The 19903-nt window shown below is 40.4% G+C and overlaps 1 protein-coding gene across 1 annotated transcript in view; it reads left to right on the top strand.

Moving 5' to 3' along the window:
* The window catches only part of NCBP1 (nuclear cap binding protein subunit 1), a 47657-nt gene that overhangs the window by 16433 nt on the left and 11321 nt on the right, over window positions 1–19903 (top strand). The window contains exons 6-15 of the mRNA XM_075825629.1: window positions 2428–2549; window positions 2861–2930; window positions 3026–3241; window positions 3921–4018; window positions 12021–12084; window positions 12205–12315; window positions 17232–17296; window positions 17649–17711; window positions 18286–18360; window positions 19311–19414. Of these exons, the coding sequence (XP_075681744.1) occupies window positions 2428–2549; window positions 2861–2930; window positions 3026–3241; window positions 3921–4018; window positions 12021–12084; window positions 12205–12315; window positions 17232–17296; window positions 17649–17711; window positions 18286–18360; window positions 19311–19414 (988 nt within the window). The remainder of the gene's footprint in view (window positions 1–2427; window positions 2550–2860; window positions 2931–3025; window positions 3242–3920; window positions 4019–12020; window positions 12085–12204; window positions 12316–17231; window positions 17297–17648; window positions 17712–18285; window positions 18361–19310; window positions 19415–19903) is intronic.

Genomic DNA, 19903 nt, shown 5'->3' with positions numbered 1-19903 from the left:
TCCAAAAGACCTCTATCGTCTAAATCCGATGTCTACCTTTATTACAGGGGGATGCCCACATTGTGCCCCCTTATGTTCTGCTTCTCCTAATGCTTCTGTACAAACTGACTAGCTCACCGTCTGTAGGAGGGGTAACTTCCTTTTTTTTTCCGTTTTAATCTTTTTCGTTCCACGCTTCCTAGTGGCAAAACAGTTTCCCCCCAGTGGAGTGGACTATTTCTGAGAGTTCTCCAAAAGTACTATGTTCTAATACCCCTTTTTTTTTTTTTTTTTTTTTTTTTTTTTTTTTCTCCATAAATTCCCCCTAAAGTAACTGTCGTTTCAGCAAGCTTTTGAAATATCCATAGTGATATGACATAAGTTTTGTCCATTGGGGGTGGGTCTGGGTGCCTAGAATCCCCCACACCGATCAATATAACGAAAGGGCAGAATCTCTTTGTTTTAGCGATTGTGGGGGTCTCGGCACCAAGACCCCCCCCCCCCCCCCCGGCCGTTTAAAACATGACTTGTCATTATAGCCATGTCAAAAGTTTTCTGAAATGTTAGGCTGGGTTCACACACCCTATTTACGGACGTAATTCGGGCGTTTTAGCCTCGAGTTACGTCTGAAAATACGGCTCCAAAGCGTCGGCAAACATCTGCCCATTCATTTGAATGGGTTTTACGATGTTCTGTGCCGACGGTCACTTTTTTTTTATTTTAATAAGACGCCCACGTCAAAGTGCCTGTCATTTCTTGAGACGTAATTGGAGCAGTTTTCTATTGACTCCGTGGAAAAACCGCTCCAATTACGTCCGTAATGGACGCAGCGAAAAGCGCCTGCACATGCGATTACGTCTGAAATTCCGGAGCTGTTTTCTCCTGAAAACAGCTCCGGAATTTCAGCCGTAACGGAGGCTGCCGTGTGAACATACCCTTACTCTTTAAAAAAAAAAAAAAAAGTTCTATTCTTTTTTACGGTTTTTGCTGTATATTTTTTTTTTTTTTTATTCTTCCACATGGTGGAAAGTATTACAAATTAAATAATAATTTGACATGTTTTCCTATGATGGCCACCAGAGGGAGCACTTCCCAGCATTACAGCAAGGTGAATAAGGCAAAGCAGCCCTTAGAATGATGATAGTGAAGTGAATGACTTTTCAGTTGACCGGTTCACACGGCGTGTATTTGACACGTTTTTGTTTTTTTTTCTCACATTTTACGTGCCAAAAACCGCATCAAGTCACTTGATTACCAATTATGTAAATAAAAAGCGTAAAGTGCGCTGCTACACAACGCGTTGTGTAAATAAAGGAATGTCGAGTCAATCGGAAAGCGAGCGGTTTGTTTTTAAGCAAGCGTTAAAAAAACGTGTTGCGTAAAAAAGAACAGTAGTGGGTGTGTGTGGCGTAGTTTCATGTTTAGGGGGAATTGAGAGAGTGGGGGTCTGTGAGAGCGACAGACAGACACACACACCTTACCTGCAGTGCAGCCGGTCTTCATAATGGCGCCTGCTATCTCCCTACAAACCAGCTTCTATGCTAGGTCGCTCTGCACTGCGCCTGCGCAGTACAGAGTGAGCTAGGAAAAGCAGAGGACACAATGAATGGGAGACGTTCATTGTGTCCTATGCACTGTGCTGCCGTATTCCATCTGTGTATGTGTCATTAAGAGACACATACACAGATTAAATAAAACATGGCAGCCCCCAGTACAGTAAAAGTGTTGATGATAAAAAAAAACATTGTGTGAAAAATTAAATAGTCAATATAATAATTTATAAAATAGAAACACATAAATTAAAAAAAAAAAAAGAAATCATGACTGTCCCTTTAAAAAAAAAAAAAAAGTGGTTTGGGCTTAGTGGAAGGGTGTGGCCACACTTGGCTGTAAACTCGTGGAAATGTATAAACCGCTAATCTTTGTCAATCTGCCCCTTTGTGTTTTCAATTACTCAACATTTGCAAGATATTTGCGGTCAGAGTAAGAATTATTTTGTTTACGTTCCGAGGCTGTAAGTGCATACCTAATTCTGCGTTCAGCTGAGATGTGGATACACATTTATTCAGTCTAGACCATGCTCTGTGAGCTAAATACATAAGCCGCAGCTTCACAAATATCACTGATGGTTTGCTATAATGTATTGTTCTGGAATTAAGGACTAGATGTGCAGCCGCCTCATGTAAACCAGTGTTCTCAATCACCGCAAACAAATATCTTAAATGTATACATTAAATTATTTTAGAAAGTTGTATAACTAATTATACAGTGATTTAAGCCTTATTTGCATAAAACCAGAAAACCCCTTTAAACCCATAGGCCTATAATAACCTGAATAATACATTTATTGCATGCTGCATAGTAGACGAAGGCAGCGTTTGTCTTTTTGGAGTGACGTTCTTCTACCCATAGAACATTTTAATTTCACCATATTTTTATCTATCTTAGGTTCGTTCTGATTGGTATGTGTTTGCGATCCTTTCTTCCTTGCCTTGGGTTGGAAAAGAGTTATATGAGAAGAAGGATGTGGAGATGGACCGTATTTTATCACAAATTGAAAGCTACCTCAAGTAAGTCACTCCTAAACCAACGCACAGATTTAGTCCAAAATATGGACCCTACTGTTTCAGCTGCACAAAAGATAAAGATGCATCCCCTTATCTTAAACGATTAGTCTTAAGAATTACACTTATGGCATATGCATGGTACCCATGGGAGATTATCTGTAACTAAGTCAGCAGCCGGCCGACCCGAAAATCACGGCCGTGCACACGGCTACGGTCGTGTGCATGAGGCCTAACCGTGCGCAGTTAAACTTTGCTGCAAGAAGGAGAGGTCAGATTTGTGTCTAAAAAGCTGATACATTTCTTGCCCTTTTTAGGCAACGTCAAAAGATCCATTTGCCAATGTTACAAGTATGGTCAGCGGATAAGCCTCACCCACAAGAAGAGGTAAAGTGTGTGTGTGTGTGTGTGTGTGGTTGTGGGTTGCGTGTGTTGCTTTTTCAGGCCATACATAAGTTCTTAACTATTTTTTCTCTTTCTAGTACCTGGATTGTCTTTGGTCCCAGGTTCAAAAGTTAAAGAAGGATCGCTGGCAGGAGAGACACATATTGCGCCCATACCTTGCTTTTGATAGCATATTGTGTGAAGCTTTGCAACATAATTTACCACCGTTTACACCACCACCGCACACACAGGATTCTGTATATCCCATGCCAAGGGTCATATTCAGAATGTTTGACTACACAGATGCTCCAGAGGTAACGTGTGTGTGTGTGTGTCCATGTATTTTTGTAATTTTATTTAATATTTTTTTTCGTTTTGTTTGGTTAAAGGGGTTATTCAGGACTTTTTTTTAAATTGTCAGCAGGGCAATGGATGGCATTACATAATAAAATAACATACTCTCCTCCTGAAGGCCCCCCCCCCCCCCCCAGCAATGGGGTCTACTTTGCTGCCGGTACGGTAAGGTCCTGCAGCAGTCACATGCCGCTGCAGCCAAACGCTAGCCTCCGTGGTCACGTCCCGCTCATTGCAGCATCACTACTGTGCTGGAGAGGGGAGCGCTTCAAGGGGAGAGTATCTGTTTATTTGTGTAATGCCACCCCCTGTCCTGCTGCCAATTTTGAAAAATCCCAGATAACACTTTAAGGATAAAATGTACCAGCATTGATGAAAATACAATGGTCTAACAAACTCTAAGGTACAGTGAGGACGAGTATGTTAAATGAAAAAGAAAAGGCGGAAGGAGATATTAAAAGAACAGATTATATTTTATACCACTTGGATAACTTACAAGTTGGAAAATTTAAATAATGGTACCATGTAACACTTGTAAAACAAATTATCAGTGTTTTTACTAAAATGTTGTCAGTGCATGAAAAATGTAATTTCTATTCTGTTCATTTGAAAAATAGTAATCATTACTTGTCGTTTTAGGGTCCAGTAATGCCTGGAACTCATTCTGTAGAGCGATTTGTTATAGAAGAACATCTGCACTGCATCATTAAATCCCACTGGAGAGAGAGGCAAACGTGGTAATTGACTTTATATTTTCCTGTACAGCCGTGTGTGTGTGTGTGTGTCTTTATATATATATATATATATATATATATATATATATATATATATATATATATATATATATTGTGTGTGTATTCCTAATGGTGTTTTGCTGTTTTTTTGTTTTTTTTTTTAAAACCTACTGCTTTTTATTTGAGAGCAGCAGTTTAAGGGGGTAGTTTACAGTTTATTAGACATTCTCCTTTGAAATGAAGGGACTTGCGTAACTTGTTTTGTGTGTACCGGTGTTTCTAAAATGGGACAGTCCCCCCTCCAGCGTGCCTGATGCTTTGTTCCCTGTGTGGATAATCAAATCGGTGTCATACAGTTCTCTTCCTAGGCCAGTAACACCGCATGATCTCCCGAATGAAGCTAAGATCACGCTGGGCTGGGAAGAGCACTATGACGCTAATTGGATGGCGTTCTACACAAATTACCCTGCCCAGAGAGGAAAAAGTATAGCCAAATTAGCATATTTAGAAAAATGCACAGAACTTTGCAAATAAACGGTTTAAAACACAATTTACACTGTAGTTATCAGCATCATAGCGCCTATTAGATTAGTTAGGAGATGGGGAGTTAATAAACTGGACAGTCTTTTATACACCCCTCAACATTGAAATTCCAACACCAAGAAGGGTAAATTGAGGAAGTAACAGATGCCTGCAAATGATCAATTTTTCAAGCACCTACCTCCAATATGTGGGAGGGGCATGAAAGCAAATTTTTTTTTTTTTTTTTTAAGCCATGAAACCTGAAAAATCGGATTAAGTGGTGTGGGATGTGGTGCCTCCTGTTCGCCGACATGCCAGTTATCGCCACTTGTCGGAAACTGTGAGGGACAGAATCCTTGAACTGAGGGACCTTAATTTATCACTTCGGCAGATTGCTACGTGCCTAGGCCGAGATGTCAGCACTGTTGAACGTTGCGTGTCCGGGAGGTTGGGAGAAAAACGACGAACGGGAATGACCAAGAGGTGCGCGAAGGCGTATCTGCACGGACGGATCGTCTGATTGGAAGAATGTCGTGATCCATTCTGTACTGCAACTAAAATTAGACGTCGCATCTCAAGCATGAGGCAGCATCCGTGTTGAGACCTAGTCAGAAGGTGTTTGCACAACAATGGGCTACGAGCCAGACGTCCAGCTACATTCGTTCCATTGACCACACGCCACCGTTCTCAAAGGCTATCATGGTGCCCAACAAGATGGCAATAGAGGCTGGAATGGAGGTCTATCCTCTTCAGTGATGAGTCCCAATTTTTCTCGGACACAATGATAGCAGTAAGTTGGTCTGGAGACCACGTGGGCAACGCCATTAAGAGGCCTTCACAAGGGAAAGATACACTGGTCCTACTCCCAGGATTATGGTGTGGGGTGGCATAATGTACGGTAGCCGGAGCCCTCTATTCTTCAGTTCAAGTACACTAACAGCTCGATGTTACGTTGATTTGGTCAGTGAACCAGTGGTACAACCATTTCTCTATAGTATCCCAGAAGCAGTTTTTCAACAGGACAATGCCAGGCTGCATATTGCTTGTGCTACTGTGATCAGGGTGGGTGGCCTAAACGTGCTACCATGGCCTATAGCGTCTGCGGAATTGTCTCCCATCGAGCACATCTGTGCTGTCATTGGTCGGTAATTGCAAAGGGAGCTGCGCGCAACCAATCTTGATAATCTGCATGCCATAACATTCCTTAGACAGCCATTAATAACCTCATTGATAGCTGTGTGTGTGTGTGTGTGTGTGTGTGTGTGTGTGTGTGTGTGTGTGTGTGTGTTTTCTGCGCGTGGTACTCCTACTCTATACTGAATCAAGCAAGTTGTTTGGATTATTTTGTATCTTTTTTTATTCTATTTTTTTTATCTTTTACACATCATTAACATGTCTATCGATCCTGTGATTTCTACAATTCCAAAACTTTTCCTTCTTGCTGTTGCAATTTCAATGTTAAGGAGTATAAAATCTGTTAAAAAAAACCCAAAAGGAATCCGCAAAAATTAGAAATGAAAGGCAGGTGGCTAAAGATGGCAAAACAAATCTGCAAAACTTCTTAAACTATATAAATGCGAAAAAGAAAAACAAAGGTCAGAACATATAGGGACCCTTAAATAGTGTTATTGGGGAGTTAGTCACGGGCTCAAGAGAAGGCAGAGTTACTAAATGGGTTCTTTCTTCTGTTGTATATACAGAGCTAAAGAGCAGCTGATGTAGCCGATGCCAGTGTTAACCCCTTCCCGACATTTGACGTATCCATACGCCTAAGTCGAGTAGAAAGTATGGAACGAGCTCCCACAAAAAATTAAAAAAGAGGTGATCAAACCGTCGCATTTACACCAAAATAGTATTAAAAACTACAGTTTTTATCCTGCAAAAAATAAGCCCTCATACCACTTAATCGACGGAAAACTAAAAAAGTTATGGCTCTCGGAATTTGGCGACACAAAATAAATTCTCTTTTTTACACTTAGGTTTTTACTTGTAAAAGTAGTAAAATATAGAAAAAACTATATCCATTTGGTATCGCCGTAATCTTATTGACCCACAGAGTAAAGTTAACATGTTTTAATTGCACAGTGAATTCCGTAAAAACGGCGCTCAATAAAACATGGATGAATCACTGTTCTTCTTTTTTTTTTTTTTCATTTTCTAGCCCACAATTATTTTTTTTTTCCCGTTTCGTAGTACATTATATGCCAAAATAAATGGTGCTACGAAAATCTACAACTCGTCCCGCAAAAATTAAGTCCTCATGGCCAATATAGACGGAAAAATAAAGACCTTATGGCTTTTGGAAGGTGGGGAGGAAAAAATGAAAATCTGAAAAAGGGCTGCGGCGGGAAGGCGTTAACCATTCAATTAATATACTGAATTGTCTGAATGTAGATATCGTCCAAGCTAAGTTTAAGAAAATGTGCACAAGGCTCTGGGACCAGATGGGTTACACCCAAGAGTTCTTAACCCCTTCCCGCCTCAGCCCTTTTTCAGATTTTCATTTTCGTTTTTTCCAGGGCTTAATAGGTGCACAAAGATTGCGGACCTGGGGGCCTTCATTAGGCCCCCATGCAGCCATAGCAACCATCGCCCCACCGCGATTGCGTTGCGGGGGGCATGATGAGCTGTTAGAGGGGGATCACCCCCTCTTTCTAACGATTTAAATGCTCACTCAGTGAGCCTGTTCCATACTTCCCCCTATCCGACTTTGGCGTATGGATACGTCAAATGTCGGGAAGGGGTTAAAGAACGTAGTTGTTGTTTCTAACCCTTTTTCATAATTTTTAGAGATTATCTAGAGACTTATATAGTGCCAAGGGAATGGAGTGGGGAAAATGTGCCCATTTTCTCAAAGGGTTCTAGGTCTTCCCCAGGGAATTATAGACCAGTAAAAGTAACGTCCATCGTGAGAAAATGTATCGGGGGCTCTTCTAGGATTATATACAGAAGCATGTAACTGAAAATAGTGGCAGCCAGCACAGTTTTTTTTATGAAGGACAGAAGTTGTCAAATCCAACCTAATTTTGTTTTTATGAAGTGGCGAGTAGAAGCCTCGACAGAAGGGCCGCTGTGAATATAGACATTTGACACTGTCCCTCATAGACGTCTAATGGGTAAATTAAGGTCCATAGGTCTAGAAAACCGTTTTGTTGTTGGATTGAAAATTGGCTCGAGAGTTGTGGTCAAGGATTCTTACTCTGAATGGTCATCGGTTATACGTGGGGGTACCCCAGGGTTCAGTGCTGGGACCACTATGAAACTTATTAATGATCTAGAGGATGCGATTAATAGCACTATTAATGTTTTTAGACACCAGATGTAATGACACCAAGCAATGTAGTACAGTTCAGTCTATGGAAGACGTTAAACAAAAAGACAAACCGATATAGACAGTGTTTTGGGCATCTACTTGGCAAATCCGGTTTAATGTAGATACATGTAAAGTTTTATGCATCTGGGTTCTAATAATCTGCATGCATCATATGTACCAGAGGGAGTGAAACTGCGAGAGTCACTTGTTGAGAAGGATCTGGGTGTACTTGTAGATCATAGACTAACAGCATGCAATGTCAATCAGCTGCTTCAAAGGCCAGCAAGATATTGTCGTGTATTAAAAGAGGCATAGACTCGCGGTACAGGGATGTAATATTACCACTTTACAAAGCATTAGTGCAGCCTCCTCTAGAATATGCAGTTTAGTTCTGAGCTCCAGTTTATAGAAAGTATACTGTGGAATTATAAAAAAATAAAATACAAAAGAGCAACTATATTAAAAAGGGGCATGGAGGATCCTGGGTAAGAAGAAAGATTCAAATTACATTTATTATGCCTTGAAAAGAGATGACTAAGGGGGGACATGATTAACTTGTATAAATATATAAATGCCCCCTATAACAAAATATGGTTAAAACCCCCTTAAAAGATAAGAGGGCGCACCCTCCGTCTGGAGAAAAGAAAGTTCAATCTCCAGAGGCGACAAGCCTTCTTCACTGAATCTGTGGAATAGTCTACCACAGGAGCTGGTCACCGCAGGAAAAGTAGATGGCTTTAAATAAGGCTTCGATAATTTCCCAGAACTAAAAAATAACTGCTCCTGTGTCAATGTGTGGCATTTTAGTTTCATCCCATCCCTTGGTTGAACTTGATGGACATGGTTAGGTCCAGAATTATTTGGACAGTGGCAAGTTTTGGCATTTTAGCTGTTTAAGCCCATATTAATTATATAACTGTATATTCCATATGTTTTGGTAAAGTGCAGACTCTCAGCTTTATTTTGAGGTTATTCACATCCTAATTTGAGGAAGGGTTTAGGAATTACAGCTCTTTTTTTCCCAACTGTCCTAGGTGTGGTAGGGAACCTGGCACGTTGATACACGTGGCAATGTGTACAGCTGCGACCGTTCTGGTCTGTGGTAGTGGACATTATTTCTTCTGTATATCGGGTGTCAGTACATTTTCACTCCTTTTGTATGTGTCCTAGGGTATGTGGAGGATATTTCTGCCTCTGAACATGTTAACCTGGCCGTTTCTCGTATGCTCTATATGGCAAGGAAACTTATTGCGCAACAATGGCTGGATGACCGCCTATGTTACCGGAATTCTGTAACAGTCACGTGGTTGACACGCGTGGACAGATATGTCTACACGGCTAGAAATGTTAAACATGCCTTTGATAAAATATGATCTCCATGGGTAGAAAGCCTGAGTTCATCAGCGGGGGTTGCAGCTGGGTTACAGTCTAGTGTGAGGTAGATGGGTGGATAATGTACGCTGCTTAGAGGAATCTGGTTGATCTTGTGGGGATTATGTTAAATCGTATTTGCATGTGTCCTAGATATGAATATGGTATTCTGTATATTTGACACTGATCTCGATGCTGATTATTATGTATTCATAAACAAGCATACTTTGGAAGAAGGGGGGTGGGTGTTGTCAATGTGTCGCAACTGTTGTGTTTTTGTTGAAAATAAAAAATTACTTTATTTAAACAAAATATAAAGAATTACAGCTCTTTAATATGTAGCTTCCTCTTTTTCAAGGGGCCAAAGGTAATTGGACATCTATCTCAAGCTATTTAATGGGCTATTCCCTCGTTAATCCATAAATTCAGCAGGTAAAAGGCCTGACTGTAATTATAGGTGTGGAATTTGAATTTGGAAACTGTTGCTGTGAACCCACAACATGAGGTCAAATGAGCTCTCAATGCAAGTGAAACAGACCATCATTAGGCTGTAAAAAAAAATGAAGAAATGCATCAGAGAGAGCACAAATGTTAGGAGTGGCCAAATCGACAGTCTGGTACATTCTTGAAAAAAAAGCGCACTGGTGATCTCGTGAACGCCAAAAGGCCTGGACGTCCACGGAAGACAACAGTGGTAGATGATCGCAGAATCCTTTCCATGGTGAAGACAAAACCCCTTCACAACATCTACCCAAGTGAAGAACCCTCTCCTGGAAGTAGGACTATCAGTATCTAAGTCTACCATAAAGAGAAGATTTCATAAGAGCAAATACAGAGGGTTCACCACAAGATGCAAACCATTAATCAGCCTCAAAAATAGAAAGGCCAGATTAGACTTTGCCAAACAACATGTAAAGAAGCCACCCAGTTCTGGAACAGCATTCTTTGGACAGATGAAACTAAGATCTACCTGTACCAGAATGATGGGAGGAAGAAAGTATGGAGAAGGCTTGGAACGGCTCATGATCCAAAGCACACCACATCCTCTGTAAAACATGGTGGAGGCAGTGTGATGGCATGGGCATGGATGGCTGCCAAAGGCACTGGGTCACTAGTGTTTATTGATGATGTGACTGAAGACAGAAGCAGCCGGATGAATTCTGAAGTGTTCAGGGATTTACTTTCTGCTCAGATTCAACCAAATGCAGCAAGGTTGATTGGACGTCGCTTCACGTTACAGATGGACAATGACCCAAAACATACTGCGAAAGCAACCCAGGAGTTTAAGGCAAAGAAGTGGAATATTCTGCAATGGTCAAGTCAATCACCAGATCTCAACCCGATCGAGCTGCTTAAGACAAAACTTAAGGCAGAAAGACCCACAAACAAGCAACAACTGAAGACAGCTGCAGTAAAGGCCTGGCAAAGCATCACAAAGGAGGAAACGCAGCGTTTGGTGATGTCAATGGGTTCCAGACTTCAGGCAGTCGTTTCCTGCAAAGGATTCTCTACAAAGTATTAAAAAAAAAACATTTTATTTATGGTAATGTTAATTTGTCCAATTACTTTTGAGCCCCTGAAATGTGGAGACTGTGTAGGAAAATGGTTGCAATTCCTAAACGTTTCACTGGATATTTTTGTTCAACCCCTTGAATTAAACCTGAAAGTCTACACTTCAATTGCATCTCCGTGGTTTCATTTCAAATCCAATGTGGTGGCATGCAGAGCCCAAATCATGACGATTGTGTCACTGTCCAAATAATTCTGGACCTAACCTTTTTATTATTTTTTTTATTTATTGTAAACTATGTAACCCAGACAAACCTCTAAAGAACTGCAGGCATTAAAGTTGAATGTACACTATTCCACAATAAGTCACTGGGAATTTTTTTTCCATCTATGGGAGAGTTGCAAGGCTCATACCACCGCTGACCAGAAAAAAAACTAAAGGCTTGTCTTGCATTTGCCAAAAAACATCTAGATGACCCCCCCCTCACATTACTTTTGGGCTAATCTGTGGAAGACTTAGCCGAATTAAAACAAATTTGCAAAGAGGGCCAAAATTCCTCTGCGGCAATGTAAAAGACTCATAGCAAGTTATCAAACGTTTGGTTACTGCCAAGGGTGGCTCAATCTATTTATTAGGTTTAGGGACGTACTTTTTCACAGCACTGTATAAAAACCTAAAAGTCCTTAAGTATCTTGTCCACGCTACAATATTTCTATATGGGTATAAATCTCAACTAGAGACTAGAGTAGAACACAGAAAATAATGTTCATGTAAGTATAAAAGCTGTGGGCTATCTGACGGGTAACAACTACTGACAGAAAATAAAGTGTGCACTATTATACAAGCCGCCTTTACTGTGAGAACTGTGAATTTATGGAATAGTCACCGCAGGAGCTGGTCACCTTAGCTACAGTAGATTTTAGAACAAAAAAAATATTCGCTCCTATGTATAGAAATTTTTTACTTCCCCTTTCCCATCCCTTGGTTGAACTTGATGGACATGTGTCTTTTTCAACCGTACGAACTATGTAACTTGGCCACAATAAGGTTAAAGGTCGTATGTCCCTTTTTAGGGCAACCACCTTTCGTTAGGCAGTTCCCATAGAGAGGCAACCCCTTTCAAGTAAGTTCTGCTCGGCTTACTAGAAAAATAACTCCTCAACAATCCACGAATATTGGGTGGTGAAGTCTTTACTCTAGTGACCAGTGACCTTAATACTAATGTAGTGGGGTATGTTTGCTGTGGCTACCTTTCTAATATGACTACCTAATGTGCTTTTTTCCTTTAGTGCTGCACAGCTTCTAAGCTACCCTGGAAAGAATAAGATTCCCTTGAACTATCACATTGTTGAGGTATGTACACGTAGTTTGGTAAATAAAAAGCTACAAAAACCATCTTACCCTGTTTTATAATCGGTGATCATTGCGATGTTCTAATTTTACACAATTTCTATTTCTTGCTCCGTACGCTAGGTTATCTTTGGAGAATTGTTTCAGATTCCGGTTCCACCACATATAGAGGTCATGTACACTACATTGTTAATTGAGCTTTGCAAGCTACAACCAGGATCATTGCCGCAAGTAGTATCCTTTTTTGAAGTAGAATTAGATTGTGAGCTAGTTAGCTCTTTATTAACAACTTGCAAAAAATGGTTTCGCCCCATAAAATATTAAATTATATAGAATACTTTTTACTGTGACAAGGTACCATAACCAAAAGAGTAATAAACGCTTTGATGCGAAGCGCCTGTCAAGGTCTGGGTTATTTATTATAGTTAATATGGCTTGGTATTTGCTCATGTGTGTTTCATTGTATTGAGTTAAAGAAGCACTTCTGCAAATTTTTTTCTTTTCCCACATATAATGCTAACTCATCAGCAATATTCTAGCGGTGTCATTTGTTTCTTCCCAGCTCAGTTGCATCCATTCTTAACACTTTCATTATGGGCAGCTGTCCTGTGGTCCCCAGTCTGACCATAAATATAGACCTTGCTCTCCTGTGTAGACAGGAGGTCAGTCTCTACTGTGTGGCTGACTTCCTGTGAACTACATGATTACATAATCTCTTATAAAATCCCACCTGGCAGCTCTGAGTTGCTGCCCTTCCCCACCAAGCTCAACTCTCCTTGTTCCTCTCTATGCCTCTCCATGCATAGAGTGCTGCAGAAGATATCATTGCAGTGATATGAGTCCTTATAATGATTAACTGCAGAGTTCTAAAACTCCCCTGATTCTCACTGTCTGCACACACCACTCACAGAAGCAGCATCTCATAGAAACACACTGGACTCTATTCTAACTGTGCTCCCTTGTCTCCTGCTAGCAAGAGCTGGCAAGGAGGAATCTTTAACAAGCAGGAGGCAGAGTAGACAGGCTGATACTTCATCACAAAGGATACACTAAAATTTTGTAGTGTAAGTTAGGGGACAGAAGTTCTATGTCACTGATCTATCACTTGCTGTCCTAACCTAGGTCGCAGAGCAAGTGCAGTGTGATCGGACTGCCCCATCTAAAGCCAGAGGCATAAAGGGAAATGTAGGCTGTATAAGGGGAACCATAACCGAGGGGAAGAAGGAACCCAGGTGGCAGGCCCCCATAAATATTACATCAACTAAAACCGGTATACACAAGAGCCTCTACACTATTCTACAATAATAGCCTATGATGCACGAGAAATAAAGACTGCATCTTTTACTTAGTTTTTTTTTTTTTCTTGTCCGTGTCATTGAAAAGCACAGATGACCTTGGGTATACCTGCTGCAACTTGCAGGTGGACACTGAGTAAACTCTTTTTAGCTCCTTCCATCATGCTATACACCTCTTGCAAACTGTTTTAGCTCGAGGCCCGGAAACCACAATCGGCAAGTTTATCAATGCTTGCCCATTTCCATTATTGTGAGCAATGCCGTTTCTATCCCTTTGTGTGTTTTTTACCCCCAGAATCCTGTTCTGTCCTTTCTGCACTCCATTCTAGATCAAGGCCTTGGCCTAGCTTCTCTAAAGGGCTGGGTCTCTGCCCTTTCCATCCTTTTTTCACCGAATGTTGACCTATGTCTTGCCGGATGTTTTCCGATTTGCCCCCTACTTTTTTATTTTTTTTTATTTTTTCCTCTTCTTTGGTATCCCACTGAGCCCCGGGATCTTAACCTGCTCATTGGGAACTTTCAGGCTTCCTCTTTTAAGCCATTGCATGACCCTTTGCTTCTCTTATACTGGAGGGATGCATTCCTTGTGGCCATTACTTCCATCAGATGGGTTTTGGAACGGGCCGCACTGTCCTGTAAGTCTGCCTTCCTCGTGATCCACAGAGTCTAGGTGGTGGTCTGCCTCTGTCCCATCCCTTCTCCTGAAGATGGTCTCTGTCTTTCACAGCAATGAGGGAGGGTACTCTCTGTCTCAATGTGGTTAAAGCAGTATACATCTTTCTGCTGTAACGGAGTGTTCAAATGCTCTAACTCTCTATTTGTGATTCCCACAAGGGTTTGCAGGCTGCCATTGCTCGCTTGATCGGTCTGTGATTATGGGAACCTATCTGTCCAAAGTTAAGGTTTCTCCTTTTCGAGCTGCCAAGCTTCAATCTTTCAGGTTTGCAAGGCTCCCACCTAGGCTTTGAAGGGCGTGTGAAGGGTCTGTGAAAAAAATAGGACATGTCTTGTTACGTTTTTATATTGTTTAATGTGTATAATCTTAACCCCTTCCCGACCACCCAACGTAGATTAACGGGCTGCAGAGCTGGTCCTTGTGCCTGCAGCCCGTTAATCTACGTTTTCTCCTAACAGAGCAGACAGGCACTCCCTGCAGCCCGGCATCACCCAGTACAGCAGCCTTAGTACTGGGGGGAAACATCAGGTCAGATCACAGCGGTGATCCGAACCGATTAACCCCTTAATTGCGGCAGTCAATAGTGACCGCCGCATTTGGTATAGCAACATCGGCACCCCGCTACACGATTGCCGGGGCCGATTGTCGCGGGTGGCGATTGCTATGGCAACCGGAAGCCTAAGAAAGGCTTCGGGTCTGCCATCTATTGAAGGCGATTACGTCCTGCAAGAGGCAGGACCTAATTTGCCTCCTGTCAGTGTGAAACTGACAGGTATATTACCCTGCAATACATAAGTATTGCAGGGTATTATAACAACGATCCAATAATTGGATCTTCAAGTCCCTAGAAGGACTAAAAAAAAAAAGTTAAAGTTACAAAAAATGTACAAAAGTAAAATGTCAAAATAATAAAATTTGCCGTAATGACCTGAACTATAAACATATAATGTAATTTATCCCGCAAGGCTGACTGCCACAAAAAAAAAATTAAAAGACTATACCGGAATCGCTATTTTTAGTCACTTCAGCTCCCAAATAATTTTCATAAATATGGATCAAAAAGTCGCATGTACCCAAAAATTGTACCAATAGAAACTACAGTTCCGCAAAAAACAAGCTCTCACACAGCTTTCCTGATAGAAAAATAAAAAAAGATGTGGCTCTTGGAATATGGCGACAAACTATTATTTTTTTAAAAACGTGATTTTATCGTGCAAACACCATAAAACATAAAAAACCTATATACATATAGTATCGTAATCGCATCAACCCACAGAATAAATTAAATGTCATTTATAGCGCACGGTGAACGCCGTAAAAAGAATAAAAAAAACAATAGAAGTTGTGACGGCCTAATTCCACTAAATTCAGCAAAAAACCTATGGGATCAAAATGCTCACTATACCCCTAGACAAATTCTTTTTAAGGCTGTAGTTTCCCAAATGTGGTCACTTCTGGGGGTTGTCCACTGTTTTGGTCCCTCAGGGGCTTTGCAAATGCGACATGACACCCGAAAACCAGTTGAGTAAACTTGAGCTCCAAAAGCCAAATAGCGCTCCTTCGCTTCTGAGCCCTGGTGTGCGTCCTAACAGCAGTTTATTACCACATATGGGGTATTGCCGTAATCGGGAGAAATTGCTTTACAAATCTTGGGGTTCTTTTTCTTTATTGCTTGTAAAAGTGTATAATTTCTACATTTTATTGAAATTTAGATTTTAATTTTTACAGACTAATTCCACAAAATTAAGCAAAAGACCTGTGGGGTTAAAATGTTCACTACACCCCTTGATGAATTCCTTGAGGTGTGTAGTTTGCCAAATGGTGTCTTTTTGGAGGTGTATCCACTGTTTTGGCACTACAAAACCTCTTCAAACCTGACATGGTGCCTAAAATATATTCTAATAAAAAGGAGGCCCCAAAATCCACTAGGTGCTCCTTTTTGGTTCTGAGGCCTGTGGTTCAGTCCATTAGCACACTTGGGCCACATGTTGGGAATTTCTAAAAACTGCACAATCTGGGTAATATATATTGAGTTGCGTTTCTCTAGTAAAACCTTTTGTTACAGAGAAAAATGGATTAATAAAAGACAATTTGTAAATTTCACCTCTACATTGCTTTAATTCCTGTGAAATACCTAAAGGGTTAAACTTTCTAACTGCTGTATTGAATACTTTGAGGGGTGTGGTTTTTAAAATTGGCTGGCTTATGGGGGTTTCTATATATAAGGCCCTCAAGCCACTTCAGAACTGAACTGGTACCTATAAAAATAGGTTTTGGAAATTTTCTTGAAAATGTGAGAAATTGCTGCTAAAGTTCAAAGCCTTGTAACGTCATAGAAAAATAAAAGGACGTTCAAAAAACAATGCAAATATAAAGTAGACATGGAATGTGTGAAATAGTAACTATTTTGTGTGGTATTACTGTCCGTCTTTCAAGCAGATAAATTAAAAATTTGAAAAATCATAATTTTTGCAAATGTTAAAATTTTGGTGTTTTTCACAAATAAGCAATGAATTTATTGACCAAATTTTTCCACTAGCATAAAGTACAATATGTCACGAGGAAACAATCTCCGAATCGCTTCAATCGGTAAAAGCATTCCAGAGTGTTTACCACATAAAGGGACACATGTCAGATTTGAAAAAAATCGGGCTGGTCCTGAAGGCCAAAATGAGCTCGGTCCTGAAAGGGTTAATAAAAACATTTTAAAAAAACAAAATGTTTTTAAAGAGGTAGTTTCATTCGAGACCATGCATTTTTAGATAAGAGCATGAATCCCTAGCAAACAGCTGTGAGGGAAAATGTAGCGTGACATTACTCGAGCCCACCAGAGTGCGAGCTGGTCATGGGTAGCGGCACTTTGTTCTGGCTCAGAGGGGAATCCCGAATGGTGGACCTTCCTCTCTGATGTCCATTTAATAGGCATGTAGAAGAGTTGCCTTCATGAGACAAACTATTTTATGTGTAGGTGGCTTATGCTGGTGAAGGAAGCTGATATAGTCCTTGATAAATTTGGCTTTTCCGATCTCTTATAACCCTTTTTGTCCACTAATGCTTGCTTTGTCATTTCGTCATGGTGTAGCTAGTTAATTCCGTTCCGTTTTTAAAATGTTCAGGTGTAGTATGTTTTTGTTTTACCAACAATTTTTAGCATATTTGTATTCTTTAATGACAAACAGCTTGCCCAAGCCACGGAAATGCTGTACACTCGCTTGGATACAATGAATGTGACTTGTATTGACAGGTAAATCGTGTGTGTGTGTGTGTGTGTCGCTCCAAGTTGATGTGAAACAAAGATGTGGTTTATTATTCCATGTTTCAAGGACCTATATCTATAGGACCATTGGATCGAGGTCCGGATTGCATAGCACCAACATATAGAAATACGAAGTGCTGCTTTTTTTCTTCTACCCTGAGAGATATATATAGATATATATATATATGTGTGTGTGTGTCTTTTTCTGCATATTCTGGAATGACTGTGCTACGTGATAATTTCTGTAAACCTGCATATGTGACGTGCAATTCTCGATTTTAACATGTTTTAGAAATGTAAACTTTTTTTTTTTTTTTTTTTTAAACTTTTTTTCTTACAGGTTCATAAATTGGTTTTCTCACCACCTGAGTAACTTTCAGTTTAGATGGAATTGGGAAGATTGGTAAGTGCTTTATTAACAAACAAAAAAACATGGCCACTGACGGTCCTGCCAAATGCTGATCATAAAGTTGACCCAGCTGTATGTTTAGATAGTTTTTTTCAATAAATGTAAACCTTTTTATTCTTTTCTTTCTGCCCCATCATAAACTATACTAAAACATTGCAGGCCCTTATGCCCCATGCACATGACCGTTTTACATCCATGTGCTATCAACAAATGGCACACAGACCCATTCATTTCCAATAGTTTCATCCACATGACCGTGGTTTCCACTGATCTGTGGGACAGAGCTGCAAGACTTAGAGAATATCCTATTCCTGTCCGTGTGGCTCAGTCTCGCCCGCGATGTGAAAACCTATAAAATATACCCAAGTAATGCGGAGGAGACATTTGATGTCACATGGACCTTTAAAAAAAAAAACTAACAACTAATCCATTGTTTATGGTCCATAAATTCCAGTCGTGTGCATGTAGTCTTATAGTGAAGGTTTCTCTTGAACAATCCCTTTTAAAGTCTTCTATGCATAACAACCGTTTTACTATATCTGGTTATTAATGTCTCTTTGTATTTCAGGGCAGATTGTCTTTCACAGGACTTGGATAGACCTAAACCACAGTTTGTTCGGGAAGTCTTGGAAAAATGCATGAGGTAGTTGATTGATCTAGCACCAGCGAATAAAATATATTGCTTAAAATGTAACTTGAACGTATCCCTTTCATATTTGAAACCCATAAGTACCAAGCCTATTTTCATGTTAATTTTTTCACCCCCTGCGTTTCTTTATTTTTCCGGTCGACATGGCAGTAAGAGGGCTTGTTTTTGCAGGAAGAGTAATTTTTATTTTTTTCTATGGCACTATTCGATGTAACATACTATTGCTATGTTGTACTCTATATTCATGAGCTGCCAACCCGCCGCTGATTGACCGCTTTCTCCCTATACACGGTATGGGGAAAAAGTGGTCAGTGGATGGGTCTAGCTGCAGCTCATCACTATGGGCTATAAGTGATTTTTAGAAAAACTGCTGATCATGGACAAAGTAATACAACTTTGGATTCGGGGTCACTGGCACTACTTTATGCTGCCCACAGATAGGGCAGCATAAACCTGGAGACAGATTCCCTCTTAATATTCGAATTGACTGACAACTTTTATTTTTTAAAGGGCTAATTTACACTGGGCAATTACAATTGATTTTGTTTCTAAACCATTATTGACCAGTGTAATATAACTGTTGCAACAGAAAAACGCAATTTACTGGCACATATAAAACTGATCGCTGTTCCTCTCTAGTTTTCCAATGCTCTGTATTTTCCATTGAAGTAGTTGTGGCTAAACTGCCATGTCATAGGGTTTGGGTCTTTTTAAAAAAAACTGCAGGAAACTCTAGGTATACTTTTTTTATTTTTTTTTTTTTTTTTTTTTTTTTAAATGCAAAAGGTAAACGAGATTTTTACAAATATCATTCATGTTTTTGTAATCTCCTGGATGCTGCAGGTTTTTCCACTGCTGTAGTTTTCCTGTGAATCTTTTCTCAAAGTGTGAACTCTGCCTTGATATGTGTTTCACCACCTGTTTTTGTTTATGAATATCTTTAGACTTTCTTACTACCAATGCATATTGGATATTGTACCTTCCGCCTTTTCTGCATTGTACCCAGCTGAGCCGAAATGTGTATTCAAATATGGAGAGGAGAGTAGCAGTAAGTTGCTATTTCTTTTTTTTTTTTTATGAATCGGTCTATTCTTTATGTATGTACGGCTTATGACTATTTTAGTTTAACTCTCTTAGGGTATGTGCACACACACTAATTACGTCCGTAATTGACGGACGTATTTCGGCCGCAAGTACCGGACCGAACACAGAGCAGGGAGCCGGGCTCCTAGCATCATACTTATGTACGATGCTAGGAGTCCCTGCCTCGCTGCAGGACAACCGTCCCGTACTGTAATCATGATTACAGTACGGGACAGTTGTCCTGCAGCGAGGCAGGGACTCCTAGCATCGTACATAAGTATGATGCTAGGAGCCCGGCTCCCTGCAATGTGTTCGGTCCGGTACTTGCGGCCGAAATACGTCCGTCAATTACGGACGTAATTAGTGTGTGTGCACATACCCTAAAGCTTTATGTGGAAATAAGACCCTTTCGAATGTCCATGTTAAAGTTTACCTCCCTCCTCTCTATCTCGCT

Source organism: Rhinoderma darwinii, chromosome 1 (genome assembly GCF_050947455.1).
Source record: "Rhinoderma darwinii isolate aRhiDar2 chromosome 1, aRhiDar2.hap1, whole genome shotgun sequence".
Taxonomy (NCBI): domain Eukaryota; kingdom Metazoa; phylum Chordata; class Amphibia; order Anura; family Rhinodermatidae; genus Rhinoderma; species Rhinoderma darwinii.
This window is presented reverse-complemented; position numbering and strand designations above follow the sequence as displayed.